Raw genomic sequence first — 25,611 nt, forward strand, 5'->3', positions numbered from 1 at the left:
TGCCTGCAGGTTCTGTGCCTGCCTGTGTCTGCAGGTTCTGTGCCTGCCTGTGTCTGCAGGTTCTGTGCCTGCCTGTGTCTGCAGGTTCTGTGCCTGCCTGTGACTGCAGGTTCTGTGCCTGCCTGTGACTGCAGGTTCTGTGCCTGCCTGTGACTGCAGGTTCTGTGCCTGCCTGTGTCTGCAGGTTCTGTGCCTGCCTGTGACTGCAGGTTCTGTGCCTGCCTGTGCCTGCCGGTTCTGTGCCTGCCTGTGCCTGCAGGTTCTGTGCCTGCCTGTGACTGCAGGTTCTGTGCCTGCCTGTGTCTGCCGGTTCTGTGCCTGCCTGTGCCTGCCTGTGTCTGCAGGTTCTGTGCCTGCCTGTGTCTGCATGCTCTGTACCCGCCTGTGTTTGCCAGTCCGTGTCTGCCTATATATTAGGTCATTGGCCAATACAGACTATGACGTAACCACCGATCTGATAGGGGGGACAATTGTAAATAAACCGATCTCATCACTAGCGGCCAAATCTTACGAAGTGCAAGATTTCCTGACTGACACGCGAAACGTCCAATCAGCGCTCTCTATACCATAAACAACCTTCTGTCAGTTTGCTCTTCCGACCAATCACATCGCTGTGTGTAGAGGGCGGGTCTGTCGGGTTTTTCTTTTTCTATGCGTAGCCCTTTAAAGAACTGGTAAGCTCAGCCCCATTGTAGGTAAGCGGTGATTGGATTACAGATGGAGTGACAACATATCGAGCCAATCCGTGCTCAGTCTCCATGCTGCTGGGTGCCCAATGTGGGGAGCAGCTTTGGCAGCTTTGGCGGCGGCGGTGCAGCGGCTGGAGCTCGCAGGGAGGCTTGTGCCGGAGTCCAGGGCCGGGAGGGGGCTGCACCTTTCCGGCTTCACACCACTTATTCCTCGGCTGGAGGAGGCGGCGTTCTCGGAGCTGGGTATCGGTAATGGTGGGCACGTTGGCATGGATGAGCCGCACTAACGCTCAGGGCTGAGGGATTAAATGCCCCAGTGGGCAGCAGCAGCAGCAGCAGCGGCGGCGGGAGGAGGTAAGAAGACTGCACGGTCCTCTGCTGCTGATGGTGAGGCTGCAGCCTCTGCGGGGTGTGTGCAGGGAAGGGTTAATGTGAGTGACAGCTTGTAGTGACAGCAGGAGGGGCTGCACCGACAGCAAAGTCTGACAAAGTCCAAGGACCAGACCCTGCAGCATCACTATGTGCCACGGACGAGCCCTCCACATAGAATGGCCCACCGCTTCCCAAATACCGGGGATCCATTTATTTTTGGGGGGGGGAAATCTGACAACCTTAGGACAGACATGGTTGTCAGTGGACCCCGGTGACATCCCTGCTTCTGCCATACCTGTCCTATGAGATCTGCTGTCAGCCTGACCCCTCCCTCCGGCCCGCGAGGGCGCTGCCACATCACCACATCGCTGACGATTTGTCCTAGCGACCAACGATCTTACGCAACTGTCACCAATGTTCTCCGCCATCGGCCGATCGCTCGTCACAGACTCCGTGCAAAGCTTCATGCCACTCATCTGAGAATTACTTTTTTTTTAAATATATATATTATTATTAATATATATTTTTTTTTATGTATTTTTGTACAGAAAAATTACAGCTCTAAAATATTTGCAGACAAATCGCACTAATGTTTTTGGCTGTACGACTGTCTCCGTCTAGCTTCAGGCCATGTTCACACATGGACAAATCCAGCTTTGTTTTTTTCTTTTTTCCCAATCTGCTGCATTTTTTTTTTTTGCAGGTGCCCATATTAACACACACCATAGCGATCTGATCTAATTATTGTAAGGAGGGGAGGGTTTTTTTTTTTTGTTTTGTTCTTTTTGCTTTTTAAAAACTCTTGTTCCTCATCCGCGTCTAACGAGTGTTCATAAACTCACATCCACTTTTCTTGTACTGTGAGTTTGTGCACTCATTGATTGGGTAAAATACTCCAATGCATTTTTATTTGCATTTGTTTTTCCCCCATTCATTGGAATGTTATTTATTTATATATATATATATATATATATATATATATATATATATATATTCTCTTAACGTGTTTTATTCCATCTTAGATACTGAGATACTGTTTGGGTTTTTTTTTTTGTCTAGGGTATGTCCCCATGATCTAGACTCACTGCATCCTGGATGCAGCGGGTCCGCAAGTCTCCTCTGCAGGAGACCGCAGCTTGTTGTACCCACAATCAGGGTTCAGTGCGCTGCGGTCTCTTCCTTGTATTCTCTCTACGGAGGACGCATGTGAATCCACAGCAAACAATTGACATACTGCGGTCTGGAAAGACGCACCACAGGTCAGTGTTTGCTGTGGAAAAACCAAGCACAATGGGCACGGGATTTCTAGAAATCCATCCACTGTTCCTGTACTGTACAACACAGCATGCTTCAGCTGCATCCAAAAAGCTATGTGCAAAACACTGCAAACACTGATCATGGGCGTGCAGCCTTATTGTTATACATAAGCGTAGATTACGTCTGTTTTTGATGCATTTCTGCAGCGAAAACCTTCTAGACCCTTTTTTTTTTTTTTTTTTTTGTAAACCTACGTATCAGTGGTGCAGCCACACAGGGGCCCAACAGGTCAAGGGGGCCCATTTCTACCTCCAAAGCAGGTAGGATTGTTCATTTTTCTGAACTTTTGTGCTGCAAATGGCCCATATATTATTCGTTTTCTATCTGTGTCCGCAAGTGATGAGAGATATTGACACGCTGCGGATTGGAAACGAGCACAGCAGAGGAGTTTGCAAATAATCGGAGTGCGCAGGAGATTCCTATAAATCCATCCACTTTGCGTTCTTGAACAAAACGCGATAGAACCTAGAAAGGTACACTCTTCTTCGATGGCCCAAATCTGCAAATAAAAATAAGCAGCGTGTGCGGGATTTTTTTTTTTTTCTTCCTTGACAAACATACGTCAAAAAAACGCATCATGTGAACAAACCCTCAAACAATAATGCGGCGTTGGCGCTAGGTGGGACGAGATCTTAGAGACGCAGAAGGTGATGGATGGTTGGTGGTGTCTCAGGGATAGTCCTGCGTACTGGTAACGGCCCGGCTATGTGATGTGTCCGGGGAGGGATGTGTGCGAGGCTTGTGGCCCTCACTATGTAATGTTATGGGGGTGGATCCCTCCCTGTAATTGCCGTGTAGGAAGGTGTGCGGAGGATTCCTGCCATTGATCCTCCTGTGTGGGAGGAGAGCACACACTGTACGTCTCTTCTGTAAGGGATCACGCTGGACTTGCTCCGCGCTTCATAGGAGTAAATTGCTGCATGATGTCAAATATTAACTGCAGTTTCCCTTCTTCCTCCTTTGTCTTTCGCAGCCTAGCTCTACAGAGTCCACGTCATTTGGCCTGGGAGGAGGGCTGACTTTCCATGCACCGGGGACTTCCTTTCCCTCAGCCATGCAGGAGTCTCCTGAGCCTGCCGTCTGCCTTGTAAAGTGGGATCTGCTGTCTGCTGGGCGACAGCCCGTGTTCGGCCGCCTCTGTGGACCATCCTCCTTGGATTATTAGAGAAAAGACCTCAGATTTTTTTTTTCTGTGTTTTATTTATTTTTTTTTTTTGTATTCATCTGTTTCTGGATCATGGCTTCGGTGTGGAAAAGGTTGCAGCGCGTGGGCAAACACGCTTCCAAGTTTCAGTTTGTGGCGTCGTATCAGGAGCTGATGGTGGAGTGCACTAAGAAATGGTCAGTACCCCCGCGGCGTTTATGGTGCTCGCTTTTATTTTTTTTCCAAGGTTCCCTGGAATGCGCACACAGGCGAACCGCAAACAAGTGTACAGAAGTCAAGAAAAATTCCCACGCTCTGGACGTCTCGCTGGCTGTCGGGGTTTCTTTCTTGACACATTGCCCTAATTATTCTAATGACTGCACAATTATAACGCCACCGATATCATTGGCTGCTCGCACGGCCTGCCCTGGAAAGGTTTTAAGGAATGAATTAATCAGAGCCATGAAAAAAAAAAAATTGAGTTTTCCGGGAGGAAAAAAACCCCCCAAATGCTGATGTTTGTTTCAGGGCTGAAAGCTTCCAATTTGCATATTTAATTCAGTCCCTAAATAGATCTCGAGGAGCGCAGTGAATGTCTGTTTACTAATGAGCACCTTATTCTATAGAACAGCGTCACCAGGTCAATAGTGGCCAGGTTTTTATTCTCATTTTTAGGCCTCGTTTCCACAACATGCTAATGATCCTCTGCTGCGAGTGTGAGCCAAGGGTCATGCGGCTGTGATCCGATTGTGCAATCAGATCACAGCTGCGGAGAATAGGGAGGGAACACTTTCTCCTCTGCTGCCTGTCTCTGCATACATTACACTGCGGTCGGATGACATGTGAGTGCAGTGCGATCTTTCACACGCAGCCATAGACTTGTATGAGCCGAGACTCGCTGCAAAAAGCAGCATGCTAAGATTCATTTCTCAGGCTGATATGGCATGAGAAATCAATCTTAGTTGGACACTGCCTCATAGTTTTGCACTGTTGCAAGTGCAGTCTGATGTGTTATCAGATTGCACAAGTCCGTGGAAAACGCGAATGGAACCAAGGCCTTATTCAGTTTTTATTCCTGCTGCTCCCCTGAGTATTCCAGGGTTTGTTTGTTTTTTCTGAGAGAATCCACCCTACGGTTCCAGAGAAATGGGCTTTTTTTATATGTTGCTAAATTTAATCTTTTTGCCAATGGGGTATGTCTCACAGGATCCTCTGGGCCGGGTCATTAGGCTGCCCTGCATAATTGCCCCATTATCCCTTGGTGAAGACCATAAAAATTAGCATCCATAAAAAGGCATATCTTTGGAAACAGAACATGAATTTAAAAAAAAAAAAATGTTTCTGTGTGTGTTGAAAAAAATATGTATTGTGTATAGATATAATATACAGTGTGTGTGTGTGTGTGTGTGTATATGTGTATATATATATATATATATATATATATATATATATATATATATATATATATATATATATATATATTTATGTGTGTATGTATTACACATACAGTGCCTTGCGAGAGTATTCGGCCCCCTTGAATTTTTCAACTTTTTCCCACATTTCAGGCTTCAAACATAAAGATAAAAAAATTTAAATTAACGAAGAATCGACAAGTGGGCACAATTGTGAAGTTGAACGAAAATTATTGCTTATTTTAAACTTTTTTTAAAAAATAACTGAAAATTGGGGCGTGCAATACTATTCGTCCCCTTTAAGTTAATACTTTGTAGCGCAACCTTTTGCTGTGATTACAGCTGCAGTCGCCTGGGGTATGTCTCTATCAGTTTTGCACATCGAGAGACTGAAATTCTCGCCCATTCTTCCTCTGCAAACAGCTGGAGCTGAGTGAGGTTGGATGGAGAGCATTTGTGAACAGCCGTTTTCAGCTCTTTGCACAGATTCTCAATTGGATTCAGATCTGGACTGTGACTTGGCCATTCTAACACCTGGATATGTTTATTTGTGAACCATTCCATTGTAGATTTTGCTTTGTTTTGGATCATTGTCTTGTTGGAAGACAAATCTCCGTCCCAGTCTCAGGCCTTTTGCAGACTCCAACAGGTTTTCTTCAAGAATGGTCCTGTATTTGGCTCCATCCATCTTCCCATCAGTTTTAACCATCTTCCCTGTCCCTGCTGAAGAAAAGCAGACCCAAACCATGATGCTGCCACCACCATGTTTGACAGTGGGGATGGTGCGTTCAGGGTGATGAGCTGTTGCTTTTACGCCAAACATATCATTTGGCATTGTGCTCAAATAGTTTGATTTTGGTTTCATCTGACCAGAGCACCTTCTTCTACATGTTTGGTGTCTCCCAGGTGGCTTGTGGCAAACTTTAAATGACACGTTTTATGGATATCTTTGAGAAATGGCTTTCTTCTTGCCACTCTTCCATAAAGGCTAGATTTGTGCAGTATATGACGGATTGTTGTCCTATGGACAGACTCTCCAACCTCAGCTGTAGATCTCTGCAGTTCATCCAGAGTGATCATGGGCCTCTTGGCTGCATCTCTGTTCAGTCTTCTCCTTTTTTGAGATGAAAGTTTTGAGGGATGGTTGGGTCATGGTAGATTTGCAGTGGTATGATACTTCTTCCATTTCAATAAGATCGCTTGCACAGTGCTCCTTGGGATGTCTACAGTTTTGGAAATCTTTTTGTAACCAAATCCAGCTTTAAACTTCTCCACAACAGTATCACGGACCTGGCTGTTGTGTTCCTTGGTCTTCATGATGCTCTCTGTGCTTTAAACAGAAGACTGAGACTATCACAGAGCAGGTGCATTTATATGGGAACTAGATTACACACGGGTGGCTTATATTTATCATGATCCGTCATATAGGACAACATTGGATCATTCAGAGATCCTCAATGAACTTCTGGAGTGAGTTTGCTGCACTGAAAGTAAAAAGGATGAATAATATTGCACGCCCCAATTTTCAGTTTATTTTTTTTTTTTTTTTTTAAAGGTTTAAAATAAGCAAAAAATTTCGATCAACTTCACAATTGTGTCCCACTTGTTGATTCTTCACCATTAATTTATATTTTTTTAAAATTTTGTATTTGAAGCCTGAAATGTGGGAAAAGGTTGAAAAATTCAAGGGGGCCGAATACTTTCGCAAGGATAGATAGATGGATAGATAGATAATATGTGTATGTAGGGGCAGAGACCCCGATTCCACTGCTGTCGGAAGCTGCCAGTGGAGAGGCAGGGTTATACAAGCTCATATATATGGAGGACTACATGACTTCAAGTTAACTAGTCCTCTAGTGATAATCTCCTGCTTATAAAACTGCTTTGATCAAAACTACAGCACGCAGCCCAGTAAGTGACACATGCCTGGGATCTTGTCCCCTACATAATGCTGCTCTAGATAGAGCTGCTGCAATAATGACGACAAGGACGACGCTTGAGGAAACAATGGTGGCGTATATGTCTGTGACTAAGACGCCGTGCACATACCCTAAAGATTCCTGGTATATCTGGAATATGTAAGTGCCGGATGACCACTTATTATTTTTTTTTTTTTTTTCCCTTTTTTATTATGATGTACCGGAAAGAAGTCGTCATCCCATCATGTTCAGTTTTATTTTTAGTGCACTGTCTTTATACAAACATTTTTTACTTTATTGAAGCATTTGGGTCATCCGAGGGCTGTAAAGTTGCAGGAGCGCAGATCTCTCAGCTAATCAATGTCTGAAAGTGTCCGGTCTTCAGAAGGCCTCGCTTTCCAGTCGGGAGATGCTGACCATTCATTCATGCGGCTCCATTAACTTTAATGTACATCCGAAATCTGCTCACCTCAATTGACTCAGTAATAGCCCTGAAGACAACCTGGCTTTTTACACGAGGCCATTATCTTACTGTGGCGCATTGATCTTGTAATAATGCCAGCAAAGTGCGGCATTGTGTATAATGTGGTAGGATGACTGCTGCAGTTCAGTCAGCCCATTGATTAGTCAGATCTGTAAAATGTTGTGTTTAGTTCTTGGCCTGTGACAGCAGGGGGTCTCCTGGTAGCAACATGACTGATATGCTTTGAAGGACGTGGCTTTCGTGAAACTACAATTCGGTACTCGTAACTAGTGGTGAATGAGCACTACCATGCTCGGTACTGGTAACTAGTGATGAGCGGGCACTACCATGCTCGGGTGCTCAGTACTGATAACTAGTGATGAGCGGGCACTACTATGCTCGGGTGCTCTGTACTCGTAACTAGTGATGAGCGGGCACTACTATGCTTGGTGCTATGTACTGGTAACTAGTGATGAGCGGGCACTACCATGCTCGGGTGCTCAGTACTGGTAACTAGTGATGAGCGGGCACTACCATGCTTGGGTGCTCTGTACTCGTAACTAGTGATGAGCGGGCACTACCATGCTCTGGTGCTCAGTACTGGTAACTAGTGATGAGCAGGCACTACCATTCTTGGGTCCTCGGTACTCGTAACTAGTGATGAGCGGGCACTACCATGCTTGGGTGCTCAGTACTGGTAACTAGTGATGAGTGGGCACTACCATGCTCGGGTGCTCAGTACTGGTAACTAGTGATGAGCAGGCACTACCATGCTTGGGTGCTCTGTACTCGTAACTAGTGATGAGTGGGCACTACCATGCTCGGGTGCTCAGTAATCGTAACTAGTGATGAGTGGGCACTACCATGCTCGGGTGCTCAGTAATCGTAACTAGTGATGAGTGGGCACTACCATTCTTGGGTCCTCGGTACTCTTAACGAGCAATGGATGCTCAGATGGGTGCAAGTCTAGTACCTGATTTTATAATGAAAGTCTATGGGGGACTCAGCATTTTTTTGGGAAATCTTCAGGGAAAAATGCTCATTCCTCATTGACTTGCGATATACTTGGGCACTCAAGTTAAGTCCATCCAAACGTCATAGTGGTAGTGCTCATTCATCCCTAGTTACGAGTACTGAGCACCCGAGCATGGTAGTGTTTCCTCATCCCTAGTTACGAGTACTGAGCACCTGAGCATGGTAGTGCCCACTCATGACTAGTTACGAGTACTGAGCACCTGAGCATGGTAGTGCCCACTCATGACTAGTTACGAGTACCGAGCACCTGAGCATGGTAGTGCCCACTCATGACTAGTTACGAGTACAGAGCACCTGAGCATGGTAGTGCGCACTTATCACTACTCTCTACCTATACACATAAGATTTTTTCTGCTGTAGTTTGAATCACAAAAGCAGTTCCCGTAGAAGGGAGTCTGTCTGTAACACTACACGTGCAAAAGCAGCAGTAATGCAGGAAAGGGCAGTGCAAATCACTGTGTGCAAATGGTGCAGTGGATGGTGCCAAAACAGGCATCTTTCATAATATGTTACACTGGCCTGTCCTGCACTAATTCTGCTGGAGTAGGTTTAATGACAGGTTCCTTTAACTGTATGTAAAGGGGTTGTCTGACATAGAAGAAAAAAAATTCTGGCTGCACTTTAAAATAAAAGCTGGTGGCGTCCTCACCTTCCAACATTCTGCGTAACCAACACAGGCTGCTGCGTAGGTCTGAGCCGACTCTTGTATATCAGATGACCGATGCAGCCTGTGTTTGGCTGCAGTGGTCCAATGGCTAGAAGAGGACATCATCAGATATCAGTTTACGTTTTTTTTTTTTTTTTTTTGTGTGTGTACAAGCAGTTTGATCATCATCTCGTCATGCCCATACTGCAGAGCTGTGAATTTTTCATTGCGGGGTTTTTTTTTTTTTTCCTATATATTTTTATGTGGGGGAAAGCACTAAAAATTGCTGTAGTAAACAAGTTTTGGAGCACGTTGGTGCGGACGCTTGTAGAAACATGTAGCGGAAATTAAAAAAAAATAAGAAATGCATCGTTTCTGCTATGTGGCAATAATATACCTTCTTCAGGCACAGAAATTGCTGCAATAAATTTTTCATGTATAATGTTATTATTATTAGTATTATAATTTTTTTATTTTTTTTATATAATATATATATATTATATATATTTTATAATTAATTTTTTTTTTTTTTACTTGTACCGGTGGAAGCATGGAGGTTTGTTCAGGTCCATACCTGACATACAGCTACATAAATATGTCTGCACTGGTTCAGGAGTGGTCTTGATTAAAAACATTGTCCCGTTCTTTGTATTCAGCTTCTATGAAAATGTTTTTATGGTGCAAACTGGGTTGCGGGTGTCACATGCATTAACAATCCATTCAGAGTGTATGGGACGGCCGGAGGCAGCGGGGCGCGGTGTTTGCCTGTCTCAACTGCAGACAGGTGATAAATGTTGTTTTTAATGGATCAAGCTAGTTAGTTAGAATTGCTGGATGGCGGCCTTGATCAGCTCCTCCCACCTGACCACATCCGCGTCTTTTCTTCTGCTTAGACGGCCTCGTGCGACATCATTGCTGCGGTGTGACGCACATGACGTCCCACCAGGGTTGGCTAATCATGAGAAGAGCCGCAGATGTGGTCAGGTGGGAGGAGCTGATCAGGGCTCCCGTCCAGCGGCTGCAGATTACTGACACGGCCGATGGACCGGGTCCTGCAAATTAATGTGCATTGACTTCCAGGAACTGCTTACGGTCACAATGAAACATCTGGCTCCGTATATAGGAAGGCCGGCTGCTGAATGAGGAAGGGGGTCTTTACCATCTGCGATTAAATAATCTCTGCGATACTCGCCCAGAAAGTGGGGTGAGTGTCATGCATATGGTCTGCGTGTTTTTTTTTTTTTTGCCTTTTTTTTTTTTCTCCCCCTCACCTAGCATTTGTATGACATGAGTGGTATGCGAGTCTGTAGCTTTTCATACCAAGGATCTGTGTGACACGCGCATGCCGTCTGTGTGACACGCGCATGCCATCTGTATTGCGATATGTTTCTCGCTCCCATAGGGTTGCATAGGCGTGTGAGAGCTGAGTCTCGCTGACAATCGCAGCATGCTGCGATTTCACTGAGTGCAATTCGTGTGGAGGAAAAACGCTCAATATGTCATGGTCACATAGTTTAACGCTGGTGCGCGTGCAATCAGTTCCCCCCCCCCCCCCCATCGGATCGCACTCGCACCAGAAAATCACAGCTGGAAAAACACCCTAAGTGTATTCATATTGAGGCCTCAGTACAGTAGTCCGTGCTTCCCATGGGGTCATACAGTGTGCGCTATATGCAGTCCTCAATCTATAGTACAAGGCATGTGAATCCTAGTATCTAATAGAATGACTTTTTTTTTATTTTTATTTTTCTTATTCTATACACAGAAAATAACGCTTTAGACTTAGTTTCCTGTGTTATTACTGCGGGTCATGTGTTTTAGTTTATGGTGTTGGCATTTTTGATTTGTTTTGTTGCAACATTGATATCTCAGTAAGGTGAGCAGACGAGCCGTCCTCTAAAACTCCAAGGCTAAACATCAGACAGCGGCACCATGAGTACTGATATTGCACCTAGGTGACCTTCATAGCCATTGTCTGTGTGCTTTTTGCAGACCATTATCCTATCCAGATAAATCTGTCCACGTTGGGCAAAACTGTGAGTCTCTGCAGATGCTATTCAAGGCATCCATATGTATTAGAAAAAATGTACCCGAACCCTATGATTTCTGCAGGACCGCTTGACCCTGACAATGTGGAAGATGACTTTCAATGCCTCATCCTTTTAGTTTTTACAGGTTACCCATAGTCTGAGATTTAGGCCTAAAACACACGGTGAGAAAATCGGTGTGAGTGGAGTGCGATAAAACTTCACATTCCACTCGGACCAATTCTAGCCTGTGTGTCAGCACACATGGGCGATTATTTTCTCAGCCCTAATCGGACCGAGAAAACAATCACAGCATGCTGCGACTGTAATGCGAGACTTTTTTGTCTCGCACCCATTCAAGTGAATGGGGCGAGAGAAAAATCACACTGCACTCGCGGTGCACCGGTGTACTGCGAGTGCAGGGCGAGCATCACAATAGCCGGCTACAGAGGAGAGAGGGAGAGAAATCCCTCCCTCCCCTCCGCAGCGCTGGCCCGCCCCTCCTCAGTGCCGGCCTGTTCCCCCGCAGCTTAGGTCCGCTCGCACAGTCGGACCGCAGTCGCAGGGATACCAGCATGACACTTGGCTCTCCTGTGCTACCAGCGTGAGCTGAGTGTCATGCGAGCATCGCAGTAGTGCCCCGTGTGGCCCCGGCCTTATAGTAGGAGGCCTACTCCACATTACCTATTGAAGAAAAAAACACATGGACGCTTGGTCGAGCAGAGTGTACATATCTGCGCTTTTAATACAAGCTGAATTATCAAGGGTCAGCAAATAAATATCTGGTGTGTAAACTCCGCTTAGTGTGGTCAGCTCCATGCTGGTTATGATATGTCTGGCTTTAGCCAGGCTCTGTAGTCGACATCTGTTGTCCATACTGATAGTTTGCACAAGAGTCGCCTAATGTTTCTGCGTGTGCTCTCTGGAATGTTTTTAACATCTTGGAAGACATATGTAATTTATCTACAGTACCGACCAAAAGTTTGGACACACCTTCTCATTAAGAGTTTTTATTTTCATGACTCTGAAAATTGTAGATTCACGATGAAGGCATCAAAACTATGAATTAACACATGGAGTGAAATACTTAACAAAAAAGTGTGAAACAACTGAAAATATGTCTTATATTCTAGGTTCTTCAAAGTAGCCACCTTTTGCTTTGATTACTGCCTTGCACACTCTTGGCATTCTCTTGATGAGCTTCAAGAGGTAGTTACCGGAAATGGTTTTCCAACAGTTTTGAAGAAGTTCCCAGAGATGCTTAGCACTTGTTGGCCCTTTTGCCTTCACTCTGTGGTCCAGCTCACCCCAAACCATCTCCATTGGGTTCAGGTCTGGTGGCTGTGGAGATCAGGTCATCTGGCGTAGCTCCCCATCACTCTCCTTCTTAGTCAAATAGCCCTTACATAGCCTGGAGGTGTTTGGGGTCATTGTCCTGTTGAAAAACAAATGATGGTCCAACTAAACACAAACCAGATGGAATAGCATGCCGCTGCAAGATGCTGTGGTAGCCATGCTGGTTCTGTATGCCTTCAATTTTGAATAAATCCCCAACAGTGTCACCAGCAAAGCCCCCCCACACCATCACACCTCCTCCTCCATGCTTCACGGTGGGAACCAGTCATGTAGAGTCCATCCGTTCACCTTTTCTACAAAGACACGGTGGTTGGATCCAAAGATCTCAAATTTGGACTCCTCCAGACCAAAGCAGATTTCCACTGGTCTAATGTCCATTCCTTGTGTTCTTTAGCCCAAATAAGCCTCTTCTGCTTGTTGCCTGTCCTTAGCAGTGGTTTCCTAGCAGCTATTTTACCATGAAGGCCTGCTGCGCAAAGTCTCCTCTTAATAGTTGCTCTAGAGATGAGGTGTGTCCAAACTTTTGGTGTGTGTGTGTAGATAGATATTATTTTTTTTTTCTTCTCTCCTAACAGTAACCAGTCAGTCAGGAGACCCGTCCCCTCCTGAGAGAAGGCCAGCGTCTTGTATAAGTGACACCTATATTGCTTCCCCCCCCCCCCCCCGATCTTTTTAGTTGGTTATTGGATGGAGATCATCTATCACATCACGCTGTTTGTCCTCCACTGTGTGTGAGGCGTCTACTACAGCTCTAAGTACAGAAGGAAACCAGAGCGTGATATAAAAACGTCCCGGGTATATCGGCTACTTTACATCAGGGAAAGATCTGTGAATTTGGATTTATGCGATTCTTCTGGAACCTAGTTTACGTCAGGGCCATAAAAATCTTGCCCTGGTTCTTCGCAATAGGCTGGACTCACACTAGCGTATGGCATCCGATGCGAGCGCAACGCATGGAATATGCTAATGTCCCCCGGCTCAGGCTCTGTTGGGAGTGTGAGCCGAGTGTCATGCAACTGTGATCTGATCTTGCGATCGGGTCACAGCTGCGAAGGAGAGTGCGGGTGCTGTGGAGGAGAGGGAGGGGTTAATCTCCCTCATCTCCTCCATTGTCAGCCTGTGTGTATATCGCATTGCACTGGGATAACATCTAAGTGCAGTCGATGTTTCTCTTGCACCCATTCACTTAAATAGGTGTGAGTGATGTCTCTCGCAGAAAATCGCAGCATGTTGCTACTTTTCTTGCATCCAGAATCTGGAGGTGAGAAAAGCTGACCAACTGCTCTCCCTCATTGACTAGCATAGGTCAGAGTACAATGTGAGATTTTCTCGCATTGCACTCATCCGTTTTTCATGCTCTTGTGAGCGTACCCTTAGGATTATGATTTCTACAGACTCTATTTGGGTGTCCCAATAGGAGGAAGCACAGAACGTAGACTTAAAGGGAACCAATCACTAGGATTTTATATATAACCTAAAGCCAGTGCTATACTGGCACTATCAGGCTGATTCTATACATACCTGTAGTGCTCAGCTCGGATGTTTAGGTTTTGAAATCCAAGAAAGTTAAGTTTATAAAATTAGCTCCTTGTTGATTGACAGCAGCAAAGGAGCAGATAATATATTCATAGTTATCCCCTCCCCCTGTTAGAATTTGCATAAGTATTATACAAACAATTCACTTTGTCTCTTGCAGGACCTGTCTGAGGTCATACCCATGTGACCAGAAGGGGCGGGGCTTTAGCCAACAAAGCTGATACTAGATCACATGGGTATGACCTCACACAGGTCCTGCAAGAGACAAAGTGAATTGTTTGTATAATACTTATGCTAATTCTGACAGGGGGAGGGGATAACTATGAATATATTATTTGCTCCAGTGCAACTGTCACTCAATAAGCAGTTGAGTTTCTTGGATTCTTTCTTGGATTTCAAAACCTAAACATCCGAGCTGAGCACTACAGGTATGTATAGAATCAGCCTGATAGTGCCAGTATAACACTACAGGTATGTATAGAATCAGCCTGATAGTGCCAGTATAGCACTGAATGTATAGAATCAGCCTGATAGTGCCAGTATAGCACTTCAGGTATGTATAGAATCAGCCTGATAGTGCCAGTATAGCACTGCATGTATAGAATCAGCCTGATAGTGCCAGTATAACACTACAGGTATGTATAGAATCAGCCTGATAGTGCCAGTATAGCACTGAATGTATAGAATCAGCCTGATAGTGCCAGTATAGCACTACAGGTATGTATAGAATCAGCCTGATAGTGCCAGTATAGCACTGCATGTATAGAATCAGCCTGATAGTGCCAGTATAACACTACAGGTATGTATAGAATCAGCCTGATAGTGCCAGTATAGCACTGAATGTATAGAATCAGCCTGATAGTGCCAGTATAGCACTACAGGTATGTATAGAATCAGCCTGATAGTGCCAGTATAGCACTGCATGTATAGAATCAGCCTGATAGTGCCAGTATAACACTACAGGTATGTATAGAATCAGCCTGATAGTGCCAGTATAGCACTGCATGTATAGAATCAGCCTGATAGTGCCAGTATAGAACTGGCTTTAGCTTCTATACGAAAATCCTGGTGATTGGTTCCCTTTAAAGGGGATTAACCAAGAACAAAGTTAATTCTAATCAGTAGATTTTAAAATAATAATCATTTTCCATAATTTGATGTTGTGTGTGGTGTTTTTTTTTTTTTTTTTTTTTTTTTTTTAATTATAAAATGTTCCTGTGCTGAGATCTTATATATGTGTCCCTGCTACGTGCTGTGTAATGGCAGTGCCTGACCGTACTGGCCGTAGTCTGATCATACCACTGTTCCTGGGCAGGTGAGGAAGCATAAGAGAGTATACAGACATTACAGCACTGGACCACAGCTGATTCTTTTTGTGAGGTAAAACATTTCCCTGCTTGGGTGTTTTTGTTTTTTTTTTGTTTTTTTTTATTTTAGTAAATATTTTACCTCCCAAAGAAATAATATATTTGATCCTGTGCTTTTACGTCTGTATACTTTGCTTCCTCCTCAGCCCAGGTGATGTGTTATGATCAGACCATGCCCTGTACAGTCAAACACGGCCATTACATAGCACATAACATGGACACAAATATAAGATTATCACACAAGAACTTTTTTTTTTTTTTTTTTTTTTCCCCTTCCAATTGAGGAACTGATTATTGCTCTAAGTTATATAGATTTAAAATGAACTTTAACTTTCGTTCATTGGAAACCCCTTTAACCACTTGTCTCTCTACGTGGTGGTTGGGTGGGGGTAATGAAGGTATGACTGGTGTTGTCAGACTGGGGAGCCCGGATCTGTTGAAATCTACTGTACACTTCAATAATTCCTCTCTAGATGTGCCTACACCCTCATCTCTCTCTGCTCAGACTTAGGCTGGCTTCATACGACCGTATTTTCTCCATCCCAGAAAAATGGTCCGGACTGTTATCACAGTGGGATCCGTATTTCTCGAATATGGAGAATTTGAGAAAAGTCAACATCTTCTCCATTCTGTCAGTCCGTGAACATCGGACCGCACTCGAGTCTCTTGTTTTTTTGTCTTTTTTTTTTTTTTTTTTTTTTTTTTTTTTTTTTAAATCCACAAACTCAGACCTTGAATGGCCAAGCACTATCCGATTTTCGGAGGAAAATTGTACATGCTGTGTTTTTTTATTGGGGTGGAGGGGGGGGTGATTTTGAACATGTAATTGATTCATTGAATAACATTGATGTGATCTTTTTTTGACAGATTGAGCTCAGTTGAAAAATATGAATGTCTTCTCAAGCCCTAAGGCTAAGTTCCCACAGTGATTTTTTTTTTTTTTTTTTTTTTTGATGTAGAAACTATAGTACATTTTTAATTTTTCTTTTTTTTTTTTTTTTTGTTTCCTCTGCAGAATTGCCCTAAAAGCGCGTGCAATCCACACATGACTGTATCCGTAAATGCCAAACCCAAATATTGGGAAGTATCAAAAACAAAGCCGCTTAACTAAAACATGACATAACAAAAAGAGACCAAATCAAATAAAAACACAATGAAAAAAATACACACGCTATTTATCTAATAGGTGCAAAAATTATGCAGAAAATCCATATCAAAAACTCACCAAATACTTATGTGAACGTAGCTGAAGGGTAGGTTCACATGTGGCTTATTTTACATGGCGTAATTGTCACATAAAATATGCAGCTTTTTACAGAACCAGAATAATCACTGAGATATCTGAACTCTTAAGGGGGCTTTACACGCTGCGACATCACTAATGCGGAGTCGTTGGGGTCACGGAATTTGTGACGCACATCCGGCCGCATTAGCGATGTTGCTGCGTGTGACACCGATGAGCGATTTTGCATCGTTGCAAAAAAACGTGCAAAATCGCTCATCGGTGACATGGGGGTCCATTCTCGATTATCGTTACTGCAGCAGTAACGATGTAGTTCGTCGCTCCTGCGGCAGCACACATTGCTATGTGTGACACCGCAGGAACGAGGAAGCTCTCCTTACCTGCCTCCCGGCCGCTATGAGGAAGGAAGGAGATGGGCGGGATGTTCCGGCCACTCATCTCCGCCCCTCCGCTGCTATTGGGCGGCCGCTCAGTGACGTCGCTGTGACGCCGCACGGACCGCCCCCTTAGAAAGGAGGCGGTTCGCCGGTCACAGCGACGTCACCAGGCAGGTAAGTATGTGTGACGGGTCTGCGCAATGTTGTGCAGCACGGGCAGCGATTTGCCTGTGTCGCACAACAGATGGGAGCGGGTACCCACGCTAGCGATATCGGGACCGATATCGCAGCGTGTAAAGTAGCCTTAAGGCCCTGTGCCCACGGGACTCTACCTGTGGCTTTTACCGCAGAAAACCTGCAGATTTATTTGGATTTTCTAATTAAATCCGCAGGTTTTAGCAAGTACAGACTCTCCCCCTGTTATCCTATGGGACATGGGGTGTGTTTGTGTCCATGCTGTGGATAGCCTGCAGCCGCATGTAACTGCATGTCAATTATTCCTGCGGAATTACCTGCGGAAATCCCGGCCCTCCACTATGGAGATAGGGGCCGGGACTTCGGCAGGTAAGTCGCGCGAATGTCCGCAGCAATGGATAGCTGCGGATTCCGGGGAGCTGCTGCGGGAAACCTGCGGATATACCCGCGGGTACAGAGTCCTGTGGGCACATAGCCTTAGGGTACGTGCCCACGATCAGGACCCTCATGTGGGGCAGTGAGTGCTCTCAGCAGGAGACCGCACCGACCTGTGCCCAAGATCAGGAGTTGGGCCGCTGCGGTCTTTCTCTCTCTTCTCCCTGCTAAGACCACTGGTGACTCAGCAGCAATAAATTGACATGCTGCAGCTCAGGAAGCTGCACCACTAGTCAGTTTACACTGCAGGAAAAACAAGCACAGAGGGCATGAGATTTCTATAACTCCCATCCACTGTGCTTCCACTGCGCAGCGCTTTGAGCGCAGTTATAACAGGCTGTGTCCAAAACGCTGTGAACCCTGATCATGGGCACACAACCTGATTCACACACTGTTTTTTTTTTTTTTTTTTTTTTTTTTTTTTGAGCTCTGCTGTGATTTACAGAGACGCAGGATGTCAATCTTTTTTCAGTGTTAGGCCCTGTGCACACTGGAAAACAGAATTTTCTTAAGAAAATTCCGCAGGGTCTGAAAGATAACTGCTCCCGCGGTAAAAAACCGCAGCAAACCGCATGTGGTTTGCTGCGGTTTTACCACGGTATTGCCGCGGTTTTGCCGCGTGCGGGTTGGTACATGTGTTTGCATAGATAGAGGGATAGATAGAGGACAGATTGCTGCATTTCTCCCTAGCGGTAATGTGTGCTCACATTACCGGCCGTGGGAAATACCCTGTGGTTACCTCTGCTGTCTCGGTGCGAGGCTGCATTCAGCGCTGTGTCAGTCCTGGCTGGATGTAAGTATTGCAGGATGTGGATTACGCCGGAGCTGTGTGTTTAGGGGGAGGTGGGGGGGGGTGTTAATAAAGGGGTGAACCAGGGGCTTTTTTGTGTTTTAATTAAAATAAAGGATTTTTGTTTGTGTGTGTGTGTGTGTGTGTGTTTAGGTTGATCATGTCAGCTGTCTCTTAGACACTGCCATGATCAAGCCTGGACTGAGTGGCGGCGATCCGCCGCTATTAACTCCTTATATTACCCTGTTTGCTACCGCATCACGGAACCAGGAAGAGACGGGGACACTCCGGTACTGCCGCATAATGGATGCAACAGTCCCGGGGCAGCTGCGGCTGATATTCTCGGCTGCGGGAGGAGGGGGGGCATTAACCCTGCCCCTCGCCCTCCCCAGCCTGTTAATACCGGGCCACCGCTGTGTTTACCTCGGCTAGAAGGTAAAAATACAGCGGAGCCCACGTGTGTGGTTTTTTTTTTGTTTTGTTTTCTATATGTCCGTTTGCATTCTATGTGTATTCTATATGTCTATATATCTGTGTGTGAGTGCGATGTGTGTGTTCTATGTCTGTGTGTTCTAGGTCTGTGATGTGTGTGTGTGTGTGTGTGTGTGTGTGTGTGTTTACTCTGCACGGCTTCCTCTTCCTGTCATAATAACATCACTTCCCTGCAAACCGCAGGCAGCGATTAACATTACCGCAGGTAAACTGCGAAATACCGGAGGGAATAACGCAGGAAAACGCAATGAACCGCACAGAATTTGCTGCCTGCGTTATTCCCTGCGGGATTTCACGATTACATTGGAGTGAAATCCCGCAACGATGTGCGGAAAAGAAGTGACATGCAATTGTTTTTGCTGTGGGAATCCCGCAGGAAAACATGCAGCTGTCAAATTCCGCATAGTGCGCACAGCATTTTTTTTTCCAATAGGATTTGCTGGTGATTCACTGCAGAGATGTTATGAACATTTTCTGCAGCAAAACCGCAGGAAATCCGCGGCAAAAACAGGCAAGTGCGCACAGGGCCTTAAGTACTTTTTCACCTATTCCTGTGAATGGGTGGAAAGCGCAAGAAAAACGTTGCAAATGTGCACATAATAAAAGTGTCAATTATACTTTTATTTATTTTTCTTGCCAACAGACTGGTTTTTGGTGCAGAAAAAAAGTGTTGCAATCATACAAAGTGAACATACCCCAAGGGTTTTTCTATATGGACGATGCAATCGTAACTCATGACTTGCAAATGATGTCAGGCAAGTGTTTGTATAAGATGAGGATCCAGAATGAAATGGCCGAATACAGATTGTAACCTCCCCCCTTCCCTGAATACAATAATTCATAAAGTATTATACAAACCTGTCCATTGATTCTGCACAAAGAAATTTGTAATCGCAGTAGGGATAAAATAATCAATTTCCCGGTTTTATATGGATCACCTAAACCATTTCCTGCACAATGAACAAGGGTTTTTGGACAAATTGTTGAGTCACTCGACCCATTCACCATGGCCAATTATTGTGGCTAGGAATCTGATTGATTCGGACAGCATAAAGGCTCCTATAGAAAAGTCTTGTGCTAGACAATTCCAAAGCCAACATTTGTCTGTCCTGGTATGGGGTAAATGACAAAGCTTAAAGGTACCGTCACACTAAGCGACGCTCCAGCAATCCCACCAGCAACCTTACCTGGCAGGGATCGCTGGAGCGTCACTACACGGGTTGCTGGTGAGCTGTCAACACAGGCAGATCTCACCAGCAACCAGTGACCAGCCCCCAGCCAGCAGTGACGCGTGGAAGCGATGCTGCGCTTGGTAACTAAGGTAAATATCGGGTAACCAACCCGATATTTACCTTGGTTACCAGCGCACACCGTTTAGCGCTGGCTCCCTGCACTCCTAGCTACAGTACACATCGGGTTAATTACCCGATGTGTACTCCAGCTACATGTGCAGGGAGCAGGGAGCCGGCACTGACAGCGTGAGAGCGACGGACGCTGGTAATGAAGGTAAATATCGGGTAACCAAGGAAAGGGCTCCTTGGTTACCCGATGTTTACATTGGTTACCAGCCTCCGCAGAAGCCGGCTCCTGCTGCCTGCACATTTAGTTGTTGCTGTCTCGCTGTCACACACAGCGATCTGTGCTTCACAGCGGGAGAGCAACAACTAAAAAATGGCCCAGGACATTCAGCAACAACCAACGACCTCACAGCAGGGGCCAGGTTGTTGCTGGATGTCACACACAGCAACATCGCTAGCAACGTCACAAAAGTCGTGCCTCAGCAGCGATGATGCTTAGTGAGAGGTGGCCTTAACTCTTAATATTTACTGTCCCTTTAAGGCTTTCTTCTCAACCATTGTTTGCAAATCCGTAGTATTAGGCTTTGCTGTAATGCGGAACCGCCTGAGCTGATAATTGGATTTATTTTATATATGGACCATCCAGAACCTGCTGGTACGAGGCTGCTAAACCCATGAGTAGCCTACGTATCATATACAATAACACAACTTCCATTGTACCTTTTTGGTAGAATACTGTAGGTTGATGCAAACCTTTTGTAGGTACTAAATTGATTGAGTGAGTAGAATCTCTTGTGAGACTTGATGCCACTTACCTTTTAGGCCTAAGACACACGGCATGAAAATCTGTGCACGTGGAGTGCGATAAAACCTCACATTCCACTCGGACCAATATTAGCCTGTGTGTCAGCACCCATGAGCGATTATTTTCTCAGCCCTAATCGGACCGAAAAAACAATCGCAGCATGCTGTGGGTGCAATGTGATCCTGTTTCTCTCGCACCCATTCAAGTCTATGGGGCAAGACAGACATCACATTGCACTCATGGTACACCAATGTAATGTGAGTGCAGAGCGAGAATGGCAATAGCTGGCAACGGAGGAGAGAGGGAGATAAATTCCTCCCCTCCTCAGAGCCGGCCCACCAATCAATCTGATTTGAAGGGAAGAATTGAACTACATGTTGTTAAAATGGCCACAGTAAAACCCCATGACTCCATCGTAAGTCAATGGGTTATTCCCATCTCTAAGATATCACTACCTAGAGGGTGTAATACCGTATATACTAAAGTATAAGCCGATCCGAGTATAAGCCGAGGCCCCTAATTCTACCACAAAAAACTGGGAAACCTTATTGATTCGAGTATAAGCCTAGGAAAGGAAATGCAGTAGCTACTGGGAAGTTTCAAAAATAAAAATAAATCCCAATAAAATGTACTGTGCCCCCTCCCCTTATTGTAATGTGCCCATCCTTGGGCCCCTTCCTTGTGCCATGTAGTAATGTCCTCCTATCAGTCCCCTTCTTGTCCTCTATTATGAAATAAAAATTCTTCTCACCTGTCTTCCATTCCCGCGGTGACCTGAGCAGCTTCTTGTAGACCCCTCCGTGATCGCCTCAAATGCACGGGGCTGCAGGCTGCTATTGTGGCTTTACTACAATGAAATGCTTTACGGCATTCAACTGTAGTAAAGCGGCTGACCGCAGCAGCTGCGGCCCCGTGTACAGGACGCGATCACGGAGGGGTCTATGTGCCTGTGGTCTGCAAGAGGCACCCCTTGATGATCACGTTCCGTGCACAGAGCCACCGCTGCAGGATGCCATTGTGGCTTTACAGCAGTTGAATGCTTTACGGCGGCAGCGGTGCGCACGGGGCCACCGCTGCTGTCGGCACTTTATAGCAGTTGAATGCTTTGCTGCACTGCCACCGCTGTAAAGCATTCAACTGCCGTGAAGACATGATGGCATCCTGCAGCCCCGTGCATCAGGTGCTATCATGGAGTGGTCTACGTGCCTTTCGGTCTACAAGGAGCAGCTGAGGGCACCAGGAGAATGGAGGACCGGTGAGAATGATGTTTTTTTTTTTTTTTTTTTGTTTTTTTTGTGGGACCCTGACTCCTGTATAAGCCGAGGGGGACATTTTCAGCTTAAAAAATGGTCTGAAAAACTCGGCTTATACTCAAGTATATACGGTAATAAGAATATCAGCAAATACCTCCAAGTATAGTTTTTCTGACGAGCTGTGTCTTGCCTCATGTGCAGGGCATGGCAGTAGCTTTGGTATCTATGGTTATGATCACCAGCAACTAACTGGCCATAACCTTGGATACCTATGTTACTGTAATGCCCTGCACATCAGGTAAGTGACATCTTTCAGAAGAACTATACTACATTTGTAATTGGAGGTATTTGCTATTATTGTTATTATTACACCTACTATATGTTGGGATAGGATCTTGGAGACGGGTATAACCCTTTTTAAGGCCTCCATTTACCCTACAAAGTCGGATAAACCCGTCGATTTCTATGGCTTCAGCTGATGGTCTGTGTATGGGGTCACTGGCCGACTGATGGTCGGATTGGGCATGTCCGATCTCAGATTGCCGATTGCATTGTTCTCCCAGAAATAAGCCATTGGTCGACATGTCAGAGAGCGCAGACAGACGCACTAGGCCTGTGTCTGGGAGTGTCGGATGAAATGTATATTGGCCAACAGCCATCCAATGTATATAGCCAGACATAGTTATGCACCAGGGCTATCCATTGTATTACTGATAAGACATTGTGGCATGGTGCTAATTTACACTTACTTTGTAAGGTTTGGTTCATATGGGGCTGAAAAATGGAAGATGTGAACAAAGCCTAAGTACTTTATACAGCAAAAAATTACTTTTAGCTGAATTTATATGTGAATTAGTCAGTTCTAAAATCTGCATAAGGCCCTGTGCGCACGCTGCGGATTTACCTGCAGATTTGCTCCAGAGAATGTGTCCAACATTGCTGCAGTCCATTTCCCAGCAAAACCTATGGATTTTAAAAAAAATGCTGTGCGCACACTGCATATTTTTATATACCCACGGATTTTCCGCTGCGGTATTAATGAGCATGTCACTTCTTTTCTGCAGGTACCTGCGGTTTTTGCTATAGATAATGGTAAAAATCCGTGAGGACCAACTTGCGCTAAATTTGCGGCAAAAATGCGGGTGCGGTTTTACCACGGGTGCAGGATTCCTTCAGAGGGTCCGGATTTTTCTTAAGAAAAAGGCACTTTCTAGTGTGCACATAGACTAAGGCGGGCTTTGCACACTACGACATCGCAGGTGCGATGTCGGTGGGGTCAAATTGAAAGTGCCGCACATCCGGCATCGCATGCGACATCGTAGTGTGTAAAGCCTAGATGATACGATTAACGAGCGCAAAATCGTCGTAATCGTATCATCGGTGCAGCGTCAGCGTAATCCATAATTACGCTGACGTGACGGTCCGATGTTGTTCCTCGCTCCTGCGGCAGCACACATCGCTGTGTGTGAAGTCGCAGGAGCGAGGAACATCTCCTACCGGCGTCACCGCGGCTTCCGTAGGATATGCGGAAGGAAGGAGGTGGGCGGAATGTTTACATCCTGCTCATCTCCACCGCTATTGGCCACCTGCCGTGTGACGTCGCTTAGGAAGGAGGCGGGTCGCCGGCCAGAGCGACGTTCGCAGGGCAGGTGAGTGCATGTGAAGCTGGCGTAACGATATCGTACCTGCGACGGGGGCGGGGACTATCGCGTGCGACATCGCAGCATCGGCTTGCGATATCGCAACGTGCAAAGCCGCCCTAAGGCTGCGTGCCCACGATTAGTATTTGCAGTGTTTTGGATGTAGCGTGTTTTTGCTGCGTTGTACAGTACAAGCACAGTGGATGTTATTTCCAGAAATCCCGTTCCCACTGTGCTTTGTTTTTTCCGCAGCAAATACTGACCTGTAGTGCGGCTTTCCAGGCCGCAGCTTGCCAGTTGTTTGCTGCGGATTCACATGCGTCCTCTGTAGGGAGAACACAAGCGAGAGGCCGCAGCGCCCCGAACCCTGATTGTGGGCACATACCCTTAAAGTTCAATTTTTGTGCAGGTTTATTCAGACACTATGCAGGTTGTTTAAACTCATCCAGTTTACCGGACCCGGTACTATTTCCCACCAAAAAAAATGTGCAGCTTATCCGTATTGTGTGAGAAATTATGTAAATTGGGTTTTGTCAATGAGGAGATCCTGCTTACTGGGCAGAACTTAAATCTCTAAAATTTGGATAAAGGTTTTTTTTTTTTTATGTTAAATCCTTTTTGAACAAGTAAACATTTTCACTTTGATCAAGCCAAGAAAGAAACGTTGTGTGCGGAAAATGAAATTTGGCGTCAGAACAGCACATACCTTGGGCGAGACCGGTGAAAGGTTCTCGGCCTGTTGCGTCCTGCGCTGGAGACATCTGGCACGTTGTCAGTAACGTTTTATTTTTCTTGATTACCCAAAGTATGACCTGAACCTGAGCAAATGGTCACGTGAGTCATCTGGTATTTCTGTTGCTTTTCTTAAGCGTTATTGAACCACAAGTGCTCATTGAATTGCACACTTAACTTGGTTACAAGCTCCTCTGATCTATTTTACTTACTTGATCAATGCCCATGGGAGATCTCCAGATGTAGAGACAACCGTATAAGGAGACTAAGGGGAAGGTATGTAAAGGATGAACTCTTATCATCAAAAATGAAATAATCCTTATTGTCTGGGTCTGAGTGTGAAAGTGTGGTCATTGTAGAGCTCCTGATGGCCACTAAAACGGTTAGAAATGCTGCCGAAAATACCCCTTGGCTCCTGAGTTTTTAAACTTAGTGGCCCAAGCAGTGGTGTAACTAAAGGTCAATGGGCCCCGGTGCAAGATTTGGACATATGGGCTCTTGTAGCTTTCTAAATCCTATAAAGACAAAACAATCACTGATCTCGGGGAGACCAGCCAATAGAAAACACTGCCAGCAGCCAATAAAGGCGCTCAAAACAGTGAAATCCTAGGTGCACTGCTCCCTGGGAAGTATGCAAATCAAAAAAGGTCCATGGAGCCTCTGTTAGGAGTCTCGAAACGAAAAATAGCCAGATATCCCTCCGGGAAGGACCTAGCCAAGGAGTGGCTTTTTTAGGAGACCACCATAACCACCATATTAAGTGGCCCTTTTAGTCAACATCCAACTCTTTGACGAGTTGAAAGATATGACAAGGGAAATACCAAGGCCAGGTATCCATCCACAGACAGCTGTGGCTAGGTCCTTCCCGGAGGGATATCTGGCTAGTTTCTGTGTCGAGACTACTAACAGAGGCTCCACTGACCTTTTTTGATTTGCATAAATAGTATAAAGACATACTGATACTTGTTGCGCCCCCCCCTCATTATGTAGTAATGTCCCCCATCCTGTGCACCTTCCAAGTATGAGTCAAAGAGCTTGTGCTCCTTCCTGGTATATTTGTCCCCCGTC

At 45.4% G+C, this 25,611-nt stretch overlaps 1 protein-coding gene across 7 annotated transcripts in view; it reads left to right on the plus strand.

Annotated features, from left to right (window-relative positions):
- The first annotated feature begins 777 nt into the window (after positions 1 to 777).
- EHBP1 (EH domain binding protein 1) overlaps positions 778 to 25,611 on the plus strand; it is a 536,928-nt gene continuing 512,094 nt past the window's right edge. For all 7 annotated transcript variants that reach the window (XM_075339243.1, XM_075339247.1, XM_075339245.1 and 4 more), the window contains exons 1-2: positions 778 to 1,043; positions 3,352 to 3,719. In XM_075339243.1, the coding sequence (XP_075195358.1) occupies positions 3,616 to 3,719 (104 nt within the window). In that variant the 5' untranslated portion in view covers positions 778 to 1,043; positions 3,352 to 3,615. The remainder of the gene's footprint in view (positions 1,044 to 3,351; positions 3,720 to 25,611) is intronic.

This window comes from Anomaloglossus baeobatrachus, chromosome 3 (assembly GCF_048569485.1).
Source record: "Anomaloglossus baeobatrachus isolate aAnoBae1 chromosome 3, aAnoBae1.hap1, whole genome shotgun sequence".
NCBI lineage: Eukaryota > Metazoa > Chordata > Amphibia > Anura > Aromobatidae > Anomaloglossus > Anomaloglossus baeobatrachus.